The sequence below is a fragment of the Neolamprologus multifasciatus genome, chromosome 9, assembly GCF_963576455.1.
Source record: "Neolamprologus multifasciatus chromosome 9, fNeoMul1.2, whole genome shotgun sequence".
NCBI classification, from domain to species: Eukaryota; Metazoa; Chordata; class Actinopteri; order Cichliformes; family Cichlidae; genus Neolamprologus; species Neolamprologus multifasciatus.
The window spans coordinates 22,781,514-22,799,892 of record NC_140447.1 but is presented as its reverse complement, the minus strand read 5'-3'; the positions used below and the strand labels follow the sequence as shown (position 1 = coordinate 22,799,892).

Genomic DNA, 18,379 nt, shown 5'->3' with positions numbered 1-18,379 from the left:
CCACAGCCACCCTGGGGCGCACTGACTTAAGTACAGCCACACAGACCTTGTAAAACGTACCCTGACCAAACTGCTTATCACATGCCCCTCCCGTCCCTCACGCCTTTCCAAAATGAGATAGTTGGTTTTGCGTGTGTCACACATTATCTCTAACTTGAACCTGCATCCCTGTATTCACGCTGGCGTCCCACTGTGATTGAGTCCGTTTTATTTCTTTGGTTTTTCTGATCACTGTTATTTGTACAACCGAGGACGACACTGTTAACATCTCCATGGAGCGATTGTGAGAAAAAGTGCTCTGGTTACTCTTGTTTTCACCCGGCTCTCTATGATCACCAGACTTCCAGCGTTGCTGCTGAGATAGACAGACACACTTTTGTTTGGTCAGACAGCACATCCTATTAATTTCTTTAACATTGCTTCCTCCCTTTTCCCTTTGCTTAGATGGAAATTTTGCAGATGCAGTATTCAGATTCAATGCCAACATATCCTACAGTGGAGTGCTGCATGCAGTAACCCAAGATGTGAGTGGATTTATTTTCTGTATGATCAATCTCTATGCATTTGCCTAAACAGGAGTCACAGTAATTTCTTTGTACGTCTCCTTTTTCATTCTCTCCAGGGTCTTTTCTCTGAGAACAAAGAGAAGCTCATCAACAATGCCATCCTGGCTCTTTTAAGCCAGGATACAGAGCTGCCGGGTCTTAATACTGAACTGGAAAGTCATTTTCAGGCCATACGACGCTTGGTGGCATCTAAGGCTGGCTTTCAAGCTTTCACCCAGCTGCCAAAGTAAGATTGTCCATATATGTACTTTTGCCCATCTCCTTTTACTTGCTGAAAGTATACATTTGAGCTGCTGGTAACAGGCATGCTCTGTCATTCCAAGGTCTGGTCAAGGGTCTGGACTCACAGATGCAACGTAAATATGAATCCATACATCTCAGTCTGCCCTTTCTCTGTATTTTATATCCTTCTTGATCTTTTTCCACAGTCTGTCCTAGCTGTCTATCAGCCTTCTTCTTTTATCTTTGTTCTGCTTTCATCTCAGGCTGTACGATGAGCACTTCTAAAGGGAGTTTGTGTTGCTTCACTCTGTTCGGTCGAGCTGTCTGCCTCGATTTGTCTTGACCTTCCACCATCCCCATGTCCTCCTCTCATTTTTGCGCCTTCATCTCTCTCCCTTTATCCGCTTCGGTCATTCTGATCTTTACATTTCTGTATTGCCAGGAGCCTTGCAGTCTTCCGGGGTCACTGAGATGTATGAGAGGAACTGTATTTACTGTATATTCCTTGTTCCCTGTGAAGCAAATGAGCCAGAATTGGTTATCCTGAAAGATTCATTGCTAGCGTAGCTTGGTGTTTCCCTGCCAGATTCACAATACACACAACGTGCTAAATAAACAATAAACTCTTTCCTGAAAGATGGCTGAAAAGCATGAGAAACAACAAGCCACCTCTGAAGCAATGAATTCTTTGTGTATCCAACCCCAGACCTGTTTTTATAATGTATGTAAAAAAAAAACAAACCCACAAAAATAATACTGTTTCTGTTAACTTTACGTTGAATGTTTAGTTGTGTTTTTAAATCTGCTAATTTGTCTGTGTGTTTTAGGTTCAGGGAAAAGTTGGGAGTAAAGACGGTAAAAGCTTTAAAAAGGAACAACAATGGCGTGACACATGCTGCTATAGACATGCTCTGTGCTCTTATGTGTGTAAGTCACCTAAGTATGGAGATGTCAAACATTTATACCCATGGTAAAAAGAAAGCACTCATCTTTCAAGTCTAAGGACAAGGTTTTGGACAAGTCCAGACCTTAGCGTGATTGAAATGTTGCTGCGGGCCTTTAAGAGAGCTGTGCATACACAAATGCCCGTAAAGCTCATTGAATTGAAACAATGCTATAAAGAAGAGTGAGCAAACATTCCTCCACAACATTTAAATAATTTAAAATTTTGTAAAGACCAGATGTTTTTTTTTCACGGTGTCCTGGTACATAAAAAAATTAGAGTTGATAGAGGGTGCACTTTCTTTTTGCTATGACTGTACAGGGATATGGAGTTTGAGGTTTGACTGAGATTTTTTTTTTTCTTTGATCTTTTTCTCCAGCCGATGCATGATGATTATGACCTGAGGCAGGAGCAGCTGAACAAGGCCTCACTGCTGTCCTCCAAGAAGTTCCTTGAAAACCTTCTTGAAAAATTCATTACTAATGTGGTACATGTCTTTTTATTGTCAGCAAGCTGTTTTTCTCCCCTTTTTTTCTGAAGCTCAGGCATACAAGGACATTCATAACTTTTTGTATTTAAAAAATCACATCATATATACTATGTTTCTGATGTTATTTCTCTTTTTCCTCATATTTTCCAGGACCATGGAACAGGAGCTTTGGTCATCAGCTCTTTGTTGGACTTTTTAACCTTTGCACTCTGCGCCCCCTACAGTGAAACCACTGAGGGGCAGCAGTTTGACATGCTACTTGAGATGGTCGCCTCTAATGGGCGAACACTTTTCAAGCTATTCCAGGTAGGTAACTTGAGAAGCAAGAAACTAAATGGAGAGGAAAGTAAATTAGGAATATTGTCAACAATTAGTCTGATTAAGACAAAAATGTAAAATATATTGAATGGTGATGTTCGTTTCTTTAGCATCCTTCTATGGCTATAGTGAAGGGAGCAGGTCTTGTGATGAAAGCTATTATTGAGGTAAGTCTTTTGTAGGTGCTATACAGTGACGTCTGGATGTGTTACGCCTCAGGATTTATGATTATAACCAACTAAGCTTTATTTACATTCAGGAGGGAGACAAGGAAATAGCCACAAAGATGCAGGAGCTGGCCTTGAGTGAAGGGGCACTGCCAAGACATCTGCACACATCTCTGTTCACCATTAGTACAGACCAGCGGATGCTTACCAACAGGTCTGATCTCAGTAAACATGAACACTGATACATAGTAATGTAGTTTTTTTCCTTATCTTTTTGCTGCAGGTTTTTCCTCTAATGTATTTGTATTTCAGTAAAAATCTGTGCAGATAAACATCATAGGACAGAATTTTACTTGTTACTGGTGATAAATATCTGCCAATAAATGATGTTTCTCAGGCAACTGAGTCGTCACCTGGTGGGACTGTGGACAGCAGAGAACCCTGTAGCAATAAACCTTCTCAAGAGGATACTGGTAAGCCGATTTCAGACTCTTAGGAAAAAGAAAAATTGATGCCGTTCCAATACTCATGCCAGAAGCTTTTAGTGTGATGATGGTAATAGCCTGTACTTTTTGCTGGCAGCTGAGGTAGCTTGTTTAAAGTCTTCATTTATTTTATTCCGCCTTTTTCATCTCTGTGCTTGTAGCCAACAGGCCTTTTGGCATACCTGGACAGTCCTGACCCTGTCCCAGAGAAAGATGTGGACAGAATGCACGTCCGTGACAACTTGAAAATCGCTACAGTATGTGGACAGACATGCACCTTAATGTAATAGATAGGGATGGGTATTGTTTAGGTTTTATCCGATACCGGTGCCAAACCGGTACTTTTGAAATGGTGCCGGTGCTTAAACGGTGCTTAAAGAATGGAGAACACAAAATTGGTCCAAAAACCTCTCATGTTCGGCTGTTTTTTTGCAAAAAGATAACAATGTTAGCCTTTTCTGCAGCTATGGGGGATATATGGTATCACTCTTGGCTGGAAGCAGTGCTTAAACAATGGAAAAAACACAAACTTTGTCCAAAAACCTCTCATGTTTAGCTGTTTTCCACTTTTTCTTTGGTCATTTTAGCCTTTTTGGCCAGGGTGAAGGGAGTATCTGCCATCAAACAAGAAGACAGCCGCATGTAGCTATGATGGTGTTTGCTAGTTCACCTTACGTGCATTAATATAATAATGTGGTTAGCCTACTCAACGTAAATTACACACGAACAACATTAAGCTACTCACGCAGAGAAGAACGGCTGCTGCTGCCATCATCATCCGTCATCATTTCCGCTACACTGGCAGGGCTAGGGGCCAGGACTCTACTCTTTGGGTTTTTGGGGGATGTTGCAAACTCCAGGTCCGATAACAGGCAACCCACCCGCAGTAGATGTGCACAGTGTGAGGTCTTGCAGCAAGCTATCAAATACGGCGCATTTCTCGGCTTTAAAAAAAAAAAAAAACGCTATGCGTCGCCAGGTGTTTCATCGGATTTGAGGTGTTACCTTCTTTGACAGTATCACAGTATCAGCTTAAAGCACTTGTTGCAGGCTGCTGAGTTTGCATATTTTGCTGTGAAGTACAGCCAGACTTTTGACCGCTTCGCCTTGGGTATTTTTACTCTGTAGCTCTGCTCTAAAAGAACGTACGTACCTGGACCCGCCTGCTATCCTCGGAAACGTAAAATGATTGGCTAGAATCTAAAGTGTATCACAGCTCAGGAAAAAAAAAGCACCGAAATGTGCGCTGCTTTCCGGTCTGGTTACTACCGTTTATGTCAGAACCGGTGCCATCATGGCACCGGATACCGGTACCCATCCCTAGTAATAGAGTCAGTAAAAAATAAAATGTTTGCCATCTGTAATTGTTTTTATATCTTTGTTTCCCACAGGACCAGCTGAATCGAAACAAGGTGCCTGAATGGCAGCGGATAGCAGGCAAAGCAGCCAAAGAAGTGGAGAAGTTTGCCAAGGAGAAAGCTGATCTCGTGCTGATGCACTGGAGAGATAAAATGGGCATAGCCCAGAAGGAGGTGAGAATGATATCTTTTAATTTGTAAAAAGACTTCATGGCTGTTTAACCTCTGAGCTATCAAAAGAGCTGCTGCTGCAAGTGTGTTCTGCTCAGGTTGCTTTAACTTTCATCTTTTTTTATTCTCGTGCTGATGCTGAATAGTGCTGCAGAATCCAAAGACAAACTCAATGGCAGACTTTCCACTTGCTGCTGGTATTTTGCATGTATGGCAGTTAGAGCTTTGGTGCAATCACATTTGACCTTTCTTTGAAAAATATGTGCTCTATACACTGCTTGTGCTCCTTTCATATGTGTTTGCCATAAATCTTTTATTTAGGTATGGAGAAAATTTTGCTTGACTCTTTGTATGGCGAGGTGCAGAATGCGACCAAAGGGTTACCGCTTACTCTTAAGGAAAACCTCTGTTTGGATGCGTGGTGTTTCAGTCTGAACACAAATAGGTGTTTTGTTTTGTTTTTGTACACCCAAAAAATGTTTGGGTGGGTCAAGATTGGTGGTGACAGCCACCATGCTATATCAGGTATTGCCTGCTCTTTGTGCACTCTAAATCAAGACTCCCTTAAAAATAAAATGAAGTCACGTTTCTTCTCTTTCTGTTTCTCTGGCTGCATGATAATCACCCCAGATTTACTGAGCAGAAAAATACAGTGATTGGTTTTCTTCCTCTGTGAATCACGGCCACCCTTTTATTTTTTGATTTGTTACTGTTTTTCAATTGAGTATAACTACATAATTAGTCATGCAGTACTACAGAAATCTTGTGTAAAGTCATCCACTAAATCACAGATTTAGTTGTAACGTTTATGTCTCTCACTTTGTATATTAGTAGCATCGTGATCTGTGACCCTTTAGCTGCAATTCATCTGTTTGATCTGAGGAACAATAATCTCTCTGTGTGTCTCCACTCCACCCTCCCCTTGTCTTGTGTGGTTTCTCTGCTGTCAAAATTTGCAGCAGGACAGAAATAACCTGGTAAGTAGGACTGACCAATGGGATCCTTTTTCCATTCTCTCCATGTTCTTTCTCTCGATTAAACCATTTTTCATCTTCACGAGACCCATCAGGCGTGTTTTTGTTTTGTTTCGTGTTATTTAGTCGGGCAGTCGCATCTTGACATCCAAAAGGGATTTCCAGGAGTCTTAAAATAGAACCCAGGAAAAACGTGTGATGAAAGAGCACGTCATGTCTTTTCTTCTCCTTTTGACAACAGAGGGCATGTTCAGGGTGGAGCACAGGCTGAACTGGATCTTTGCAGCTATAAGTATGCTTGTAGCTATATATATGCTTACCATCATATTTAGTTATCAATAAATAATGACCACACAGTAAGGCCTTTACAAATATCCCATGCAGCAGTGTTTTTTAATATCCTTGATGAAATTTCAGAAAAATTGTTGTTATCCTTTCTAGCACTTAAACTACAATGTTTTGTATTATGAAACTCAGAGTTGGAGGTAGTGCTGTGAAAAGGCACTCATCAAATGCATGAGAACTGTGTTCATAATTTTGAAACCATAAATTAGCTTCACATAGGTATGTAGAGCGTAAACATGCCACAGACCTGGTTCTCCGAGCAAGGATTACTGAACACACCCAACTTTGGGATCCCACCTTGGTTTTTTGTGTTTCTTTTATTCTGTGTTTGTACGGTTCATTGTTTTGTTTTGTTTTTTTTAACATTTGTGTTTAATTTTTCTAATATCTGACTTCCTCCATTCTAAAAAACCCCCACCCCAACATGTTATTATCCATTCATTGAATTTCACTTCATTATTCTTTTCTGTCTAAAATGTTGCTCATGTTGTCGCTATCTTTACCACTCTGTGTGCTGTGATGTGACAGAGCAAACACTGAAGTCTGTGAATAATGTGGAATACCTTACAAAGATGTCCCTTTGTGTTTAATTTCAGAATCCAAACCAAAAACCTGTCATCCTGAGAAAGAGGAGGCAGAGGATAAAGATTGAAGCAAACTGGGAGCTCTTCTACTACAGGTAGAAATTTCTAACTATGGTAACCCAAAATTGCAATCAGATGTGAGTATGGGACCTTCTTTTGCTGTACTTTATTGCGCAGTATTGGCACAATAAAGGGGCGCCCACACAGGAAGTAACAAGCAGTAATGTAGAGAAATAACCACTGGCCATGTGAAGTGGGCAGAATTTTCACTGTTGAGTGAAATATCGGTTACACAACCAGAGCTTAGAATGGTTATTAGTGGCCAGCTGTCATCTTTGAAGTGATGAGCAAATAAGTTTATATGTGGACACGTTAAAACGTTGTTAGGAACTCCATTTCTTGTATGTAGGCATCATAAAGCTTGGCTTGTTGGTATGATCCACTTACATTTTTAAAAGGGCATGATCAAGCGTCTCGTCTCGTTTTTTCATTAAGATTCCAGCTTGACCATGCGCGATCCAACCTCATCTGGAACTTTAAAACAAGGGAGGAACTTCGCGATGCCCTGGAGGGGGAGATGCGTTCCTTTGGCGTGGACCGCGAGCTGGGCAGTGCCACAGTTATCTCCTGGAACCATCAGGAGTTTGAGGTTTGTGCTCAATTACTAGTACGGTTCAGTCTCTGGGCTGTCATTTACTTTAGAAAATTATTTTACAGTAAACTTGTATAATATTTAAATCACAAGAAAACTGTAGATTGTAAGGTAAAACCAGAATATTGTAATCCAGTCTTATTCCAGTGGTATGCAGATAAACATGCCATTATTCAAATCCGTGCTCCTATGTGTCATTTTTTTGTTACAGGTGAAATATGAGTGCCTTTCGGATGAGATAAAAATTGGGGATTATTACTTGCGACTGCTGCTTGAGGAGGACGAAAACGAAGAATCGAGTGCTATCAAGAGATCGTAAGATTTTAACCTCCAAGCGAGCTACGCCTATGTCATTATTCACTCCCAAATCTATAAAGAGGAGTCATGCTTCCCCTTCGTTGTGTTTTCAGATACGAGTTCTTCAACGAGCTCTACCACCGCTTTTTGCTTACACCCAAAGTTACAATGAAGTGCCTGTGCCTGCAGGCACTCGCAATAGTCTATGGCAAGTGCTATGAAGAGATCGGCCCCTTCACCGACACAAAATACATCGTGGGGATGCTGGACCGGGTAAATGCTGGCAAACTCATTTCACTCTGCTTTTGTGTTGTTTAATTACTCCTGAAATCTAACACACGTTTGTCATTAAAGTGTACAGACAGACTGGAAAGAGACAGACTCATACTCTTCCTCTACAAGCTCATTCTCCACAAGGTAAGCTATACAATTAGTCTCTTTGCGTTACATGCTAATTTAACCCATCGTTTTGTTTTTTCTAAATTTTAAATTTTAAATTTTATTTGTCACATACACAGTCATACACAGTACGATATGCAGTGAAATGCTTGGACAACTGCTCGTGACCTAAAGAAAAAAAGAGAAGGCATAAGATAGGAAATAAATATGAAAATAAAAAAGGGTAAATTTAACCAGGAAGGAATAAAATAAAATAAAATATAAAAATTAAGTTAAGAATGAGATAACTGTACAACACAAATTAGAATGAAGGGTAAAGGGTAAATTTAACTGGGAAGAATAAGATAAAATATATAAATTAAAGTTGAAAATAAAATAACTGTACAGCAAAATACACAGTATAGAAATATATAAGAATGTATGAAGAAATATAAATATATATATACACACAATAACAGCAGCTGTACAAATATTAACTGGAAATGAGGAATATAATGTCCAGTGTTGTGCAATCCACATTATATAGTGTCTTGTGCAATTCCCCTTTCTTCTATAGAAAAACGTGAAGGATGTCATGGACTCAAATGGAGTTCGTATTTTGGTGGACCTGCTCACTTTGGCACATCTGCATACCAGCAGAGCTACCGTGCCGCTACAGGTAAAAGAAAAAAAAGAAAGAGGCTAATTGGTTTCTGTTTGTACTTCGTTTTGTTTTTAGATTCTGACTTTTGATGCCACAGTAGTCTTTTTTGTGCCAGAAATAACCATATTTAAACAAGAAGGTGGACTAGTTACCACTGTCGAGCATGATTATCAAGCTGCTTGTCTAAATGTATGGGTGTGATGCGCTCATGCACATACATGATTATAAGTGCTCAGTAACAGACTGGCTGTGCCACATAAGAAGCTACCTTATTTCTTATAGTTTCAATGAAATGGTCAAAAAAGCAAGCACACAGGGTCGAGGTTTAGTTCACAGACTTGAGTTAACAGAAGTTAAGCCTAGCACAGAGGGATTGTCTCCAGCAGGCTTTGTGACACCAGTCAATGAAAGCAGTAGTGCCCCTAACTCCATTATTCCCTTAGAGTTGTTATGAAGGAGGAGAGTATCCATAGAGGACAAATATTTTTGTAGCAGGCTGTGAAAAGGCTTTGTAAAAATGCAAATTGGGATTGACTCCATTTTTGGAACCATCTACAAGTCGCCTACAGAGAGAATGGCATTTTAGCACTTTAACGTCAGCTTCTTCAGCCCCAGAGGTCAACACTTGTTAAAACAGGGCTGTAGCATTTTTCTAATTTGTTTGATGAGCTCAACTGCACAGCCACATGTTTTCAGATGAATTAAAATGGCATTGAGTCTTGCGTAACTAATGTTTGCGCAGTTTCAAAGGATGTCTTCAATTTCCACAGAGCAACGTGCTGGAGGCAGCACCAGATATGAAGAGGGAAAGCGAGAAGGAGTGGTACTTTGGTAATGCAGACAAGGAGAGAAGAGGACCTTTCAGCTTTGAGGAGGTTTGTAATTAAAAATTAAAACATTAGAATTTTACTTCAATTTTATTTGTAAAGTCATTTTATACAGAGAAGAAAATGCCACAGTATTCAGTGAACTGAAAAACATCCCATCAGTCCAAGTTTTTATCATTTGTGTTAAATCAATAAAACAAAGTACAATTATTAAATAAATTTAATTTCATATAACATTAGTGCATTACCTCAGTTACTGCAGTGCAACATTTTGTTCATTTTTGTTGATCTCATGCAGCTGTCTACATTTATTTCTGTGTGGTTTTGTCTTTGTTTTGAGTTGCTTAGTTTTCAGCTTCTATTTTTGCACACCATTGTGTTTTATTTATCTTTTTCAGATGCAGGAGTTTTGGAGTACAGGTGTGCTGACAGCAAAGACACGCTGCTGGGCTCAGGGGATGGACGGATGGCGCCCCCTGCAGGCCATTCCTCAATTGAAGTGGTGCCTCCTGGCTACAGGGCAGGCAGTGATGAATGAGTCTGACCTGGCCACCCTCATCCTTAACATGCTCATCACAATGTGCTCGTACTATCCCAGCAGGTGGGACCCATTGAAATTGTCTCTATGGTTGTGTGAGCACCAAATAAACCACCTGTCCTCTTTTACAAGTTTATTTTATGTATTATATACAGTAGGATTTATTAATTGTTTTTCTTTATTCAGGGACCAAGACAATGCCATTATCCGTCCTTTACCTAAGATCAAAAGGATGATTGCTGACAATGCCTGTCTCCCACACATTGTCCAGGTAGTTGCACAATTCGTCTTGAAGTTGTGTCACATGACCAGATCATACTCATCACCAAACTGAATAAAATGCTTACTTTTCATTGCTTGTCTTTGTCCTCTGCAGCTGCTCTTAACCTTTGACCCCATTCTGGTGGAAAAGGTGGCCAATGTTCTGTACCTGGTGATGCAGGACAACCCCAACCTGCAGCGTCTCTATTTGACTGGTGTCTTCTTCTTCATCATGATGTACACAGGCTCCAACGTGCTTCCTGTGGCAAGGTGAAAGCACGACACAGTCAGCGGGCAAAATCTTTTCCAGAAGGGAGTTTTATAACAGTTTTGTGTATGTATGTAGTGTTGATACTGATGTCTGTGATCTTTGTCTGATGTCTTCAGATTCCTGAAGTACACTCATCTGAAACAAGCATTCAAATCAGAGGAGGTGAAGTTCCTTATATTTTACAATAGATATCCTTTGAATCTTATATCCTTTTGAAAATGGCATTGACCTGTTGCACTGTCTTTACAGTCTAAGGGTCAGGACATTGTGCAGCGTAGTGTTCTGGGACCTGTGTTGCCTGAAGCCATGGTGTGTTATCTGGAGAACTACGAGGCCGAGCGATTCTCTGAGATTTTTCTGGGAGAATTTGACACGCCTGAGGCAATTTGGAGCAGTGAGATGAGGTGAGAAGTAGTCTCTGTCTTGCATAACTAGCTTACTTAAAGATCATGTAAAGATAAGTGCATCAATAAAAGACATTGTCTAGTTTCTGAGAGTTTTAAAAGTTTCTTTTTGAATTCTGTTTCAGGCGGATGATGATAGAGAAGATAGCGGCCCATGTTGCTGACTTTAGCCCCAGGCTGCAGAGCAACACGCGGGCCCTTTACCAGTACTGTCCCATCCCAGTCATTAGCTTCCCTCAGCTGGACAATGAGCTCTTCTGCAACATCTACTACCTCAGACATTTGTGTGACAGCACCCGCTTCCCTGACTGGCCTATCCGAGATGCTGTACGTCAATATTGAAAATTTTCTACTTTTTCTTTTTTGTGTTTGAAATGTTTGGTTTTTAAAAATATTATGATTTGATTGTCCCTTCAGGTGAAGCTGCTTAAAGACACTCTTGAAGCCTGGAAGAGGGAAGTGGAGAAGAAACCTCCTTCAATGTCTGTGGACGATGCCTATGAAGTCCTCAACCTCCCCAAAGGACAGGGGCAGTGAGTGTTGTTGTTTTCAAAGTAGCAGGCTACATGCATTACATTTTTTCTATAATCATAGATGTCTATATATAGATATTTATAGATATAGGTATATAGAGAGATGTATAGATATATAGAGAATGCTTTGAATTGCTGTCATTAAATGCACCCTCTTTTTTTGGCTTTTTGTCTTTAGGCACGAAGAGAGTAAAATCAGGAAAGCCTACTTCAGGCTGGCACAGAAGTACCATCCTGACAAAAACCCAGAGGGCAGAGTGCGTACAGTCATCACCAGCTCTACAAAAATGACTTTGCTAAGGTTAAAAGTAATTATGAATTTGATTTCAGCAACTTTTTTTTTAATGTGTTTTAGGATATGTTTGAAAAAGTTAACAAAGCCTATGAGTTCCTCTGCACAAAGACTGCGCGAATCGTGGATGGCCCCGACCCAGAAAACATCATTCTCATCCTCAAAGCCCAGAGCATCCTGTTCAACCGGCATAAACAAGGTTTGTTTTTATTGCTGTTTATTCTATCTCCTGTAAAACATAGCCTCGCAGCATGCAAGAAGAGAGAGTGAGAGTTCCTTCAGCTGCAGTCCTTCAGCTAATGCTGCTTCTTTCACTACTTCTTCAGAACTGGAGCCTTACAAATATGCTGGTTATCCCATGCTCATCAAAACAATCACAATGGAGACAGAAGATAATCAGCTTTTCTCAAAAACGTCCCCTCTTCTCCCGGCTGCTGCCGAACTCGCCTTCCACACTGTAAACTGCTCGGCTCTTAATGCAGAGGAGCTGCGACGGGACAACGGCATTGAGGTATTAAACGTCTTAAAAAGCTGTGAAATTTAAGGCAGTTTAAGGGAAATAAAAAATGTACTTCATGTAGTTATGTGTAAGTATGCTGGGGCATGTGGAGAAACTTTGGTATGTGAATAATGAAATTGTGCTTGTTTTTATTCAGATATTGTTGGAGGCTCTGTCTCGGTGTGTCGCTGTATTAACTGCGTCCAGCAAGCCTGATGACATGGCTGTACAGGTGATGACATAACACATGATTTCCCTTTCCTTGTAGTCACATTTCTGTATGTGCACATTTTGATCTTGTCATTTTATCACGCTTTCTAAATGCCAATCGTACCACAGGTGTGTGGGCACATCTGTAAGTGCTACAGTGTAGCAGCTCAGTTTGAGGAATGCAGGGAAAAAATCATCGAAATGCCCAATATCATCCGAGACCTCTGTCACATCTTGTACTATGGAAAGGTCAGAGTCTTGCATCTTCTGTGTGCTTTATTCTTCTTTTTCTTTTCAGCAGTTTGAACTAAAAATAGCAATTTCCAATTTTTTTGCTTCCTCTCAGGGTCTCTCAAAGACTGCAGCCCTGGCGGTTCAGTGCGTCAGCTCCTTTGCGGTGGATTTCTTCCTACAGACCCATCTGTACCATGCTGGTGTGCTTTGGCACCTGCTGGTCTATCTGTTCAACTACGACTACACTCTAGAGGAGAGTGGCGTGCAGGCTAGTCAGGACACAAACCAGCAGGAGGTCGCTAACAACTTGGCCAAACTTAGCCTCATAGCCCTGAGCCGTCTGGCAGGCTACACACCAACGCCACAAAGCCCTGATGGCAACAACCCTGTTTCAGAGACCAATGGCATAGAGGGTACGCCTCCAGAGAACCCCACTATCCGAAAGAGCTTAGCAGCCATGCTGACTCCATACATCTCAAGGAAGCTTGGCACGACATCTCCCGCTGAGGTCAGTTGAATATGTTGCTAAGTAGACATTAATGGACGTTGCTAAGCATCAGTGAGCAGAGGCCAAATGCTGTGCTCAAAGCAAACTTCTCTTTTTTGCGTTCAGGTCTTGAAGTTGCTGAACAGTAACTCGGAGAATCCCTACTTGATCTGGAACAATGGGACACGAGCCGAGCTGCTGGAGTTCCTAGAGAGTCAGCAGGAGGGAAACATTAAAAGAGTAGGAATGACTTACAAGTGCTTTCAGACTGCCTTTGGCAATAAATGATCCAAAACTGTAGTGAATCACACAACTTCTCTGGTTTCTTGGCAGGGAGAAAATGATAAAAGCTTTGGTGCTGAGTTTGTGTTCAGTGATCACAGCAAGGAGCTCATAGTGGGTGAGATTTTTGTCCGAGTCTACAATGAACAGCCATCTTTTCCACTGGAGGTGAGGAGAAGAAAGTATTAGACAATTAGGACCAAATTCAGGTTTGGACTTTTAGTAATCCATAAGTAACTTGTTTTACAATCTCTGTCTTCAGTACCCAAAAGCATTTGCAGCCAGTCTGCTGGACTATGTTGGCTCCCAGGCTCAGTACCTCAACACTCTGCTGGCCATGAGTCAGAGTAACAAGGTAGAGTCCCAGCAGCACGCTGAAAGGCTTCGCTTTGCTGAGATGGCTTTAGAGGCCCTCCGTAATGTCATCAAGAACAACCCTGGTGAGCTTCGAGACTGACTGAGGTTATGTTTATTTAAGTGCTGTGAGTTTGGAGCTTCTTTCTAAGTATTTCTCTTTGTGTAATTACAGGATCAGAGTCGGAGTGCATCGGTCACTTCAAGCTGCTCTTCTCCTTGTTGCGGGTTCATGGAGCTGGTAGAGTGCAACAGCTGGTTTTGGAGGTAGGACCCAAGACCTGTTGATCTCTTACATGTACTTACTGTGAATCCCAGAATCCCTGGATTGTTATCATATTGGTGTCTTCTGCAGGTTGTGAATACAGTGACATCAAATCAAGAGTGTGTGAGCAACATCGCTGAATCTCTGGTGTTGTCCAACCTTCTGGTGCTGCTGCACTCACTTCCTTCCAGTAAGAAAAGACAACTGACTGTCATACTCTTTGTCTTTCCTCTTCTCCCTATCCCTGTAATGCATCTTCACACATTGAAATACTCCTTTGTGTCCTTCAGGCAGGCAAATGGTGCTGGAAACCCTCTATGCACTCACGTCTAACACAAAGATCGTCAAAGAGGCAATGGCCAAAGGTCAGTGTTCTACTGTTTGTTTTTGTTGTTGTTTGTTTTTTAGTGATTGCTGGCTACGTTTATCTGAATTTTGAATCACAGATGTTTCTGTTAATCTTTATGTCCTGCAGGTGCTCTGATCTATTTGCTGGACCTCTTCTGTAATTGCACACACCCCCAGGTTCGCACACAGACTGCAGAGCTCTTCTCAAAGATGACTTCAGACAAGCTGGTTGGGCCAAAGGTCAGATTGGAGTTAAAAATAAATAAAAGACTTAATCACTCTGCTCTCCCTTTTATCTTATGATGCGTCGCAACATATCGTCAACTCACTTTTACTCTTTTAGGTGCGTCTGACACTGATGCGCTTCCTCCCTGGTGTATTCATGGATGCCATGCGGGACAATGCTGAGGCAGCAGTTCACATATTTGAGGGAACGCACGAAAACCCTGAGCTCATCTGGAATGACAGCTCAAGGGAGAAAGTGTCTACTACTGTCCGGGAGATGATGCTTGAGTATGTGACAAACACTGTTTTAACCAGATAAAGAATAGTTAGACACTCTAATAGGATGTTTTATGTCTTGTACTAAATCACTTTAAATCTTTTCCAGGCACTTTAAACAGCAGAAAGATAATCCTGATGTGAACTGGAAAGTAAGTATGAGAAGTCATTATTTTATGGAACTATGAATGTGAAACTAAACTCCTAATCTGTGTGCTCAGTTGCCAGAAGACTTCACAGTGGCTTATGGGGCCGGACAGGGCGAGCTTGAAGTCGGTGGAGTATTCTTGCGCATCTTTATTGCTCAGCCTGGGTGGGTGCTACGCAAGCCTCGAGAGTTCCTGGTGTCACTTCTGGAAACCCTGACTGAGCTCCTGGAGAAGAACAATCCCAATGTGAGCTTCCTAACTGAGAAACAACAGTGCAAATTTCTAGTGAATGCAGAAGTTAGACTTTTTCTGTCTTATTCTGTTATCTTCTGCAGGGTGAGGCCCTGGAGACGGTTACCACGGCGGCAGTTTGTCTGTTCAGCACACAGTGCCAGCTGGCCGACCAGGTCCCTCCTCTGGGCCACCTGCCTCGGATCCTGGCGGCACTCAACCACAAGAACAATGCCGTGCCCAAGAGCTCCATCCGCCTCATCCATGTACTTTCAGATAATGAGGTAAGAAACTCATTTTAATGCAAGACTACAAAAAATCAGAACCATCTTAAGCCAGTTTAAATTTTTTATGTAAAAGTGACACCTCACCCACATCAACTAAGATGTGCTTTGTTTCGTGTAGCTGTGTGTACGGTCTATGGCTTCTCTGGAGACTATTGGCCCTCTGATGACAGGGATGAAGGTTCGGGCGGACATGGCTGGATTGGCTTGTGAAGCTCTCAACCGCATGTTCCAGAAGGAGCAGACAGACCTAGTTGCTCAGGTGCACTGTCACCCTTGCTGTTATTATCCCTCACTATGTTTCATGTGTCCTTAATGGAACTTTCTATAACAACTTAACAGGCTCTGAGGGTGGAGCTGGTTCCATACCTCTTGAAATTACTGGAAGGAATCGGCCTGGAGACATTAGAAAACCCTTCAGCTACTAAGGCCCAGATAGTTAAAGCTCTGAAGTCCATGACTCGTAGTCTACAGTATGGAGAGCAGGTATGATCTAATTATTATGATTGGTATGATTGTTTATTTAACAATCAAATATTTGAACTCTTGCTTGTTTTTTTTTCCATAGGTGAATGAAATTCTTGCAAAGTCTTCAGTATGGAGTGCCTTCAAAGACCAGAAACACGATCTTTTCATCTCAGAGTCTCAGACTGCAGGTTACCTGACAGGTAAAGTTTTCCTTTTTACATATTAGAAGAGTGATTGACCTGAATAACAAGCTAAACTGTTAAAATATAAAGTGCTTTAAAAGGTAAGTCTTCTGCATCTTTCTCTGAGCTGATGATGAATCTTAATGCTTTGCTTTACCCTAAAAAGGCAAAACACCTTATGGCTGACTCCTCACTTGTGCTTAAACCCAGCTGTCCTATAACCTCCTGGCTCTGCCCTTCCCTTCCTCTTTTTCCTCCACATTTCCTCCTCAGGGGTTTCCACTCCTTCTCTCCTGGCCGCCAGCAGCCCACTGCGAGGTGGGCTCTAGACTCCTGAACTGGGCCCTCACAGCCCTCCTCTCTTTTGCTCTGATGCAGGTAGACCGTCCTGGCTCCTACCGTCATTCCTTTCCTCTTTACCTCCATCCTGGCTGCACATGCCATTCTCCATTCCCACCCATTTCATCTTACTCACACTGAAAATAATTCATTACCTCTTAACACCCATTCTGGATCCTCAACAGTGTGTTGGAAAACAGCCAGCTTGTGTTATGTATGCAATATGTAGTCAGCACATTTTAAAAGGCTGAAATGTAGAGTTACAAGTGAAAAACATAGAAAATAGAATCAGATTTTCTAGAAAATTATCCATTAGTTGTTTACACAGTAGTCAAACTAAATTAAGCCCATGGAAAACATTAAAGTCCCTGCAAAAAATTGTAGCCAGTGTAGCGATCATCCCATCCATGCTTGGTGTCTTAGTGTGTATTACATCATTCTAGCTCCCCATTAGCCCTGCATCTATCCTTGTAATTTACATCTGAACTGTCTCTGCCTTGCTGTCATATGTAGGTCCAGGAGTAGCAGGTTACCTTACAGCAGGAACGGGCACCACAGTAATGCCCAACGTCCCACCCCCTGTGGACAATGACACTGGAGACCAAGGCTGAAGGACACGCACACTGAAAGGCTCAGGCACCCAGAGTGCAGCTTCACGGCCGCAGCTCAGAGAGGGACTGTTCAGCTCCCCACATGGAGGGGATGTTGAGAGGAAAACAAAACAATTGAAAAAAAGAAGAGTGAGAGAGCGGGTCGTCATTGACTGTCACCAAAACCTCTGCGACACCTCCTGCAGCGTCACTCTGCTTTGCCCCTTACAAATGACACTCAAGTCTTCAGAAATGCTTTGTTTTAATGGATGACCACATTTGTTTAGTTTCTGTTCTACTTTTCTTATTTCTTCTAATGACAGAGAAGAGTTTACTTTTTGTATGAATATATTTTTTACTCTTGATTTTTTTTTTTTCTTCATTAGACAGCCATGGGAAGACTGAGGCTTATTTTTTTTTCTCTTTGGCATATCCTGATTGGCCACCTTAACCTTACATCTCCTCTGAGGCCTCATTTGTGACGAATAAGTGCACAGGACCTATCCACCACTGAAATAAATATTTTGTTTACTTGTCTATATTAACGCATTCTCATGTGGAAAAGAAAACAAAATCACGGGACATGAAGAAATGGATGTGTATGATTTCTGTGGCCTGTTTCTCCAAAAGAAAATGCCACTTTAACCCCTTAGACTTCTGCTGACCTCTGGTCTGCTTTGATCAGGTCACCTTCAGTCCTCTTCTGTCAAAGATGACACAGAGCTCTCATAATATCCAGCCTTTTTTTCCTCTGATCTTATTCATACTTCATTCTGCTCTCTTTGAAGGCTACCCTTTTCTGCCTCATATTTTTTAAAGTAACTCTCCCCCAGAATGCAAAAAGCACTAGAATATTTATGAGTGAATAATAACCACCTGAAATGAGCTTCTGCTGACATGACGAATGACATTGACTCTGATTACCAATCTATGTGAAAGACTAGTGCAATTTGTGAAATGTTCAATGTAATATTACGTATATAAACTTTATATTGAATGTACATTGAAAAAAAAAATCAGTCGACACTTGTACATAAAATTTTAAGAATAAAAGGGAACCCACAGTGTTGTTCTACTTGTCTTTTCTGTTCACAATAATTATAGATGTTAAGTCTGTTTGTTGAGAGAGAGATGAGAAGGGGGGAGGGGGTATATATCAAAATATTTCTCAATCCAATCACTTTTGCAGTAAAATGTTTTTATACAAGAATCAATT

The 18,379-nt window shown here is 41.4% G+C and overlaps 1 protein-coding gene across 5 annotated transcripts in view; it reads left to right on the top strand.

Moving 5' to 3' along the window:
- dnajc13 (dnaJ homolog subfamily C member 13) overlaps positions 1 to 18,227 on the top strand; it is a 35,021-nt gene extending 16,794 nt beyond the window's left edge. For 2 of the 5 annotated variants that reach the window (XM_085172125.1, XM_085172129.1), the window contains exons 11-57: positions 445 to 524; positions 623 to 792; positions 890 to 922; positions 1,616 to 1,715; positions 2,111 to 2,218; positions 2,372 to 2,527; positions 2,650 to 2,706; positions 2,799 to 2,920; positions 3,104 to 3,179; positions 3,353 to 3,448; positions 4,583 to 4,723; positions 5,680 to 5,697; positions 6,636 to 6,718; positions 7,119 to 7,272; positions 7,487 to 7,590; positions 7,686 to 7,845; positions 7,927 to 7,989; positions 8,528 to 8,629; positions 9,385 to 9,489; positions 9,840 to 10,042; positions 10,166 to 10,250; positions 10,356 to 10,510; positions 10,628 to 10,673; positions 10,761 to 10,915; positions 11,041 to 11,242; positions 11,333 to 11,448; positions 11,627 to 11,705; positions 11,804 to 11,939; positions 12,067 to 12,251; positions 12,397 to 12,471; positions 12,579 to 12,698; positions 12,796 to 13,191; positions 13,297 to 13,410; positions 13,504 to 13,620; positions 13,715 to 13,892; positions 13,982 to 14,073; positions 14,162 to 14,261; positions 14,362 to 14,436; positions 14,547 to 14,659; positions 14,763 to 14,932; positions 15,030 to 15,072; positions 15,142 to 15,315; positions 15,405 to 15,584; positions 15,706 to 15,846; positions 15,927 to 16,070; positions 16,153 to 16,252; positions 17,087 to 18,227. In XM_085172125.1, the coding sequence (XP_085028251.1) occupies positions 445 to 524; positions 623 to 792; positions 890 to 922; positions 1,616 to 1,715; positions 2,111 to 2,218; positions 2,372 to 2,527; positions 2,650 to 2,706; positions 2,799 to 2,920; positions 3,104 to 3,179; positions 3,353 to 3,448; positions 4,583 to 4,723; positions 5,680 to 5,697; positions 6,636 to 6,718; positions 7,119 to 7,272; positions 7,487 to 7,590; positions 7,686 to 7,845; positions 7,927 to 7,989; positions 8,528 to 8,629; positions 9,385 to 9,489; positions 9,840 to 10,042; positions 10,166 to 10,250; positions 10,356 to 10,510; positions 10,628 to 10,673; positions 10,761 to 10,915; positions 11,041 to 11,242; positions 11,333 to 11,448; positions 11,627 to 11,705; positions 11,804 to 11,939; positions 12,067 to 12,251; positions 12,397 to 12,471; positions 12,579 to 12,698; positions 12,796 to 13,191; positions 13,297 to 13,410; positions 13,504 to 13,620; positions 13,715 to 13,892; positions 13,982 to 14,073; positions 14,162 to 14,261; positions 14,362 to 14,436; positions 14,547 to 14,659; positions 14,763 to 14,932; positions 15,030 to 15,072; positions 15,142 to 15,315; positions 15,405 to 15,584; positions 15,706 to 15,846; positions 15,927 to 16,070; positions 16,153 to 16,252; positions 17,087 to 17,184 (5,720 nt within the window). In that variant the 3' untranslated portion in view covers positions 17,185 to 18,227. Of the gene's footprint in view, positions 1 to 444; positions 525 to 622; positions 793 to 889; positions 923 to 1,615; positions 1,716 to 2,110; positions 2,219 to 2,371; positions 2,528 to 2,649; positions 2,707 to 2,798; positions 2,921 to 3,103; positions 3,180 to 3,352; positions 3,449 to 4,582; positions 4,724 to 5,679; positions 5,698 to 6,635; positions 6,719 to 7,118; positions 7,273 to 7,486; positions 7,591 to 7,685; positions 7,846 to 7,926; positions 7,990 to 8,527; positions 8,630 to 9,384; positions 9,490 to 9,839; positions 10,043 to 10,165; positions 10,251 to 10,355; positions 10,511 to 10,627; positions 10,674 to 10,760; positions 10,916 to 11,040; positions 11,243 to 11,332; positions 11,449 to 11,626; positions 11,706 to 11,803; positions 11,940 to 12,066; positions 12,252 to 12,396; positions 12,472 to 12,578; positions 12,699 to 12,795; positions 13,192 to 13,296; positions 13,411 to 13,503; positions 13,621 to 13,714; positions 13,893 to 13,981; positions 14,074 to 14,161; positions 14,262 to 14,361; positions 14,437 to 14,546; positions 14,660 to 14,762; positions 14,933 to 15,029; positions 15,073 to 15,141; positions 15,316 to 15,404; positions 15,585 to 15,705; positions 15,847 to 15,926; positions 16,071 to 16,152; positions 16,253 to 16,507; positions 16,613 to 17,086 lie in introns of all 5 variants that reach the window. The other 3 variants (XM_085172128.1, XM_085172127.1, XM_085172126.1) reach the window with 3 other exon arrangements.
- Positions 18,228 to 18,379: the final 152 nt, after the last annotated feature.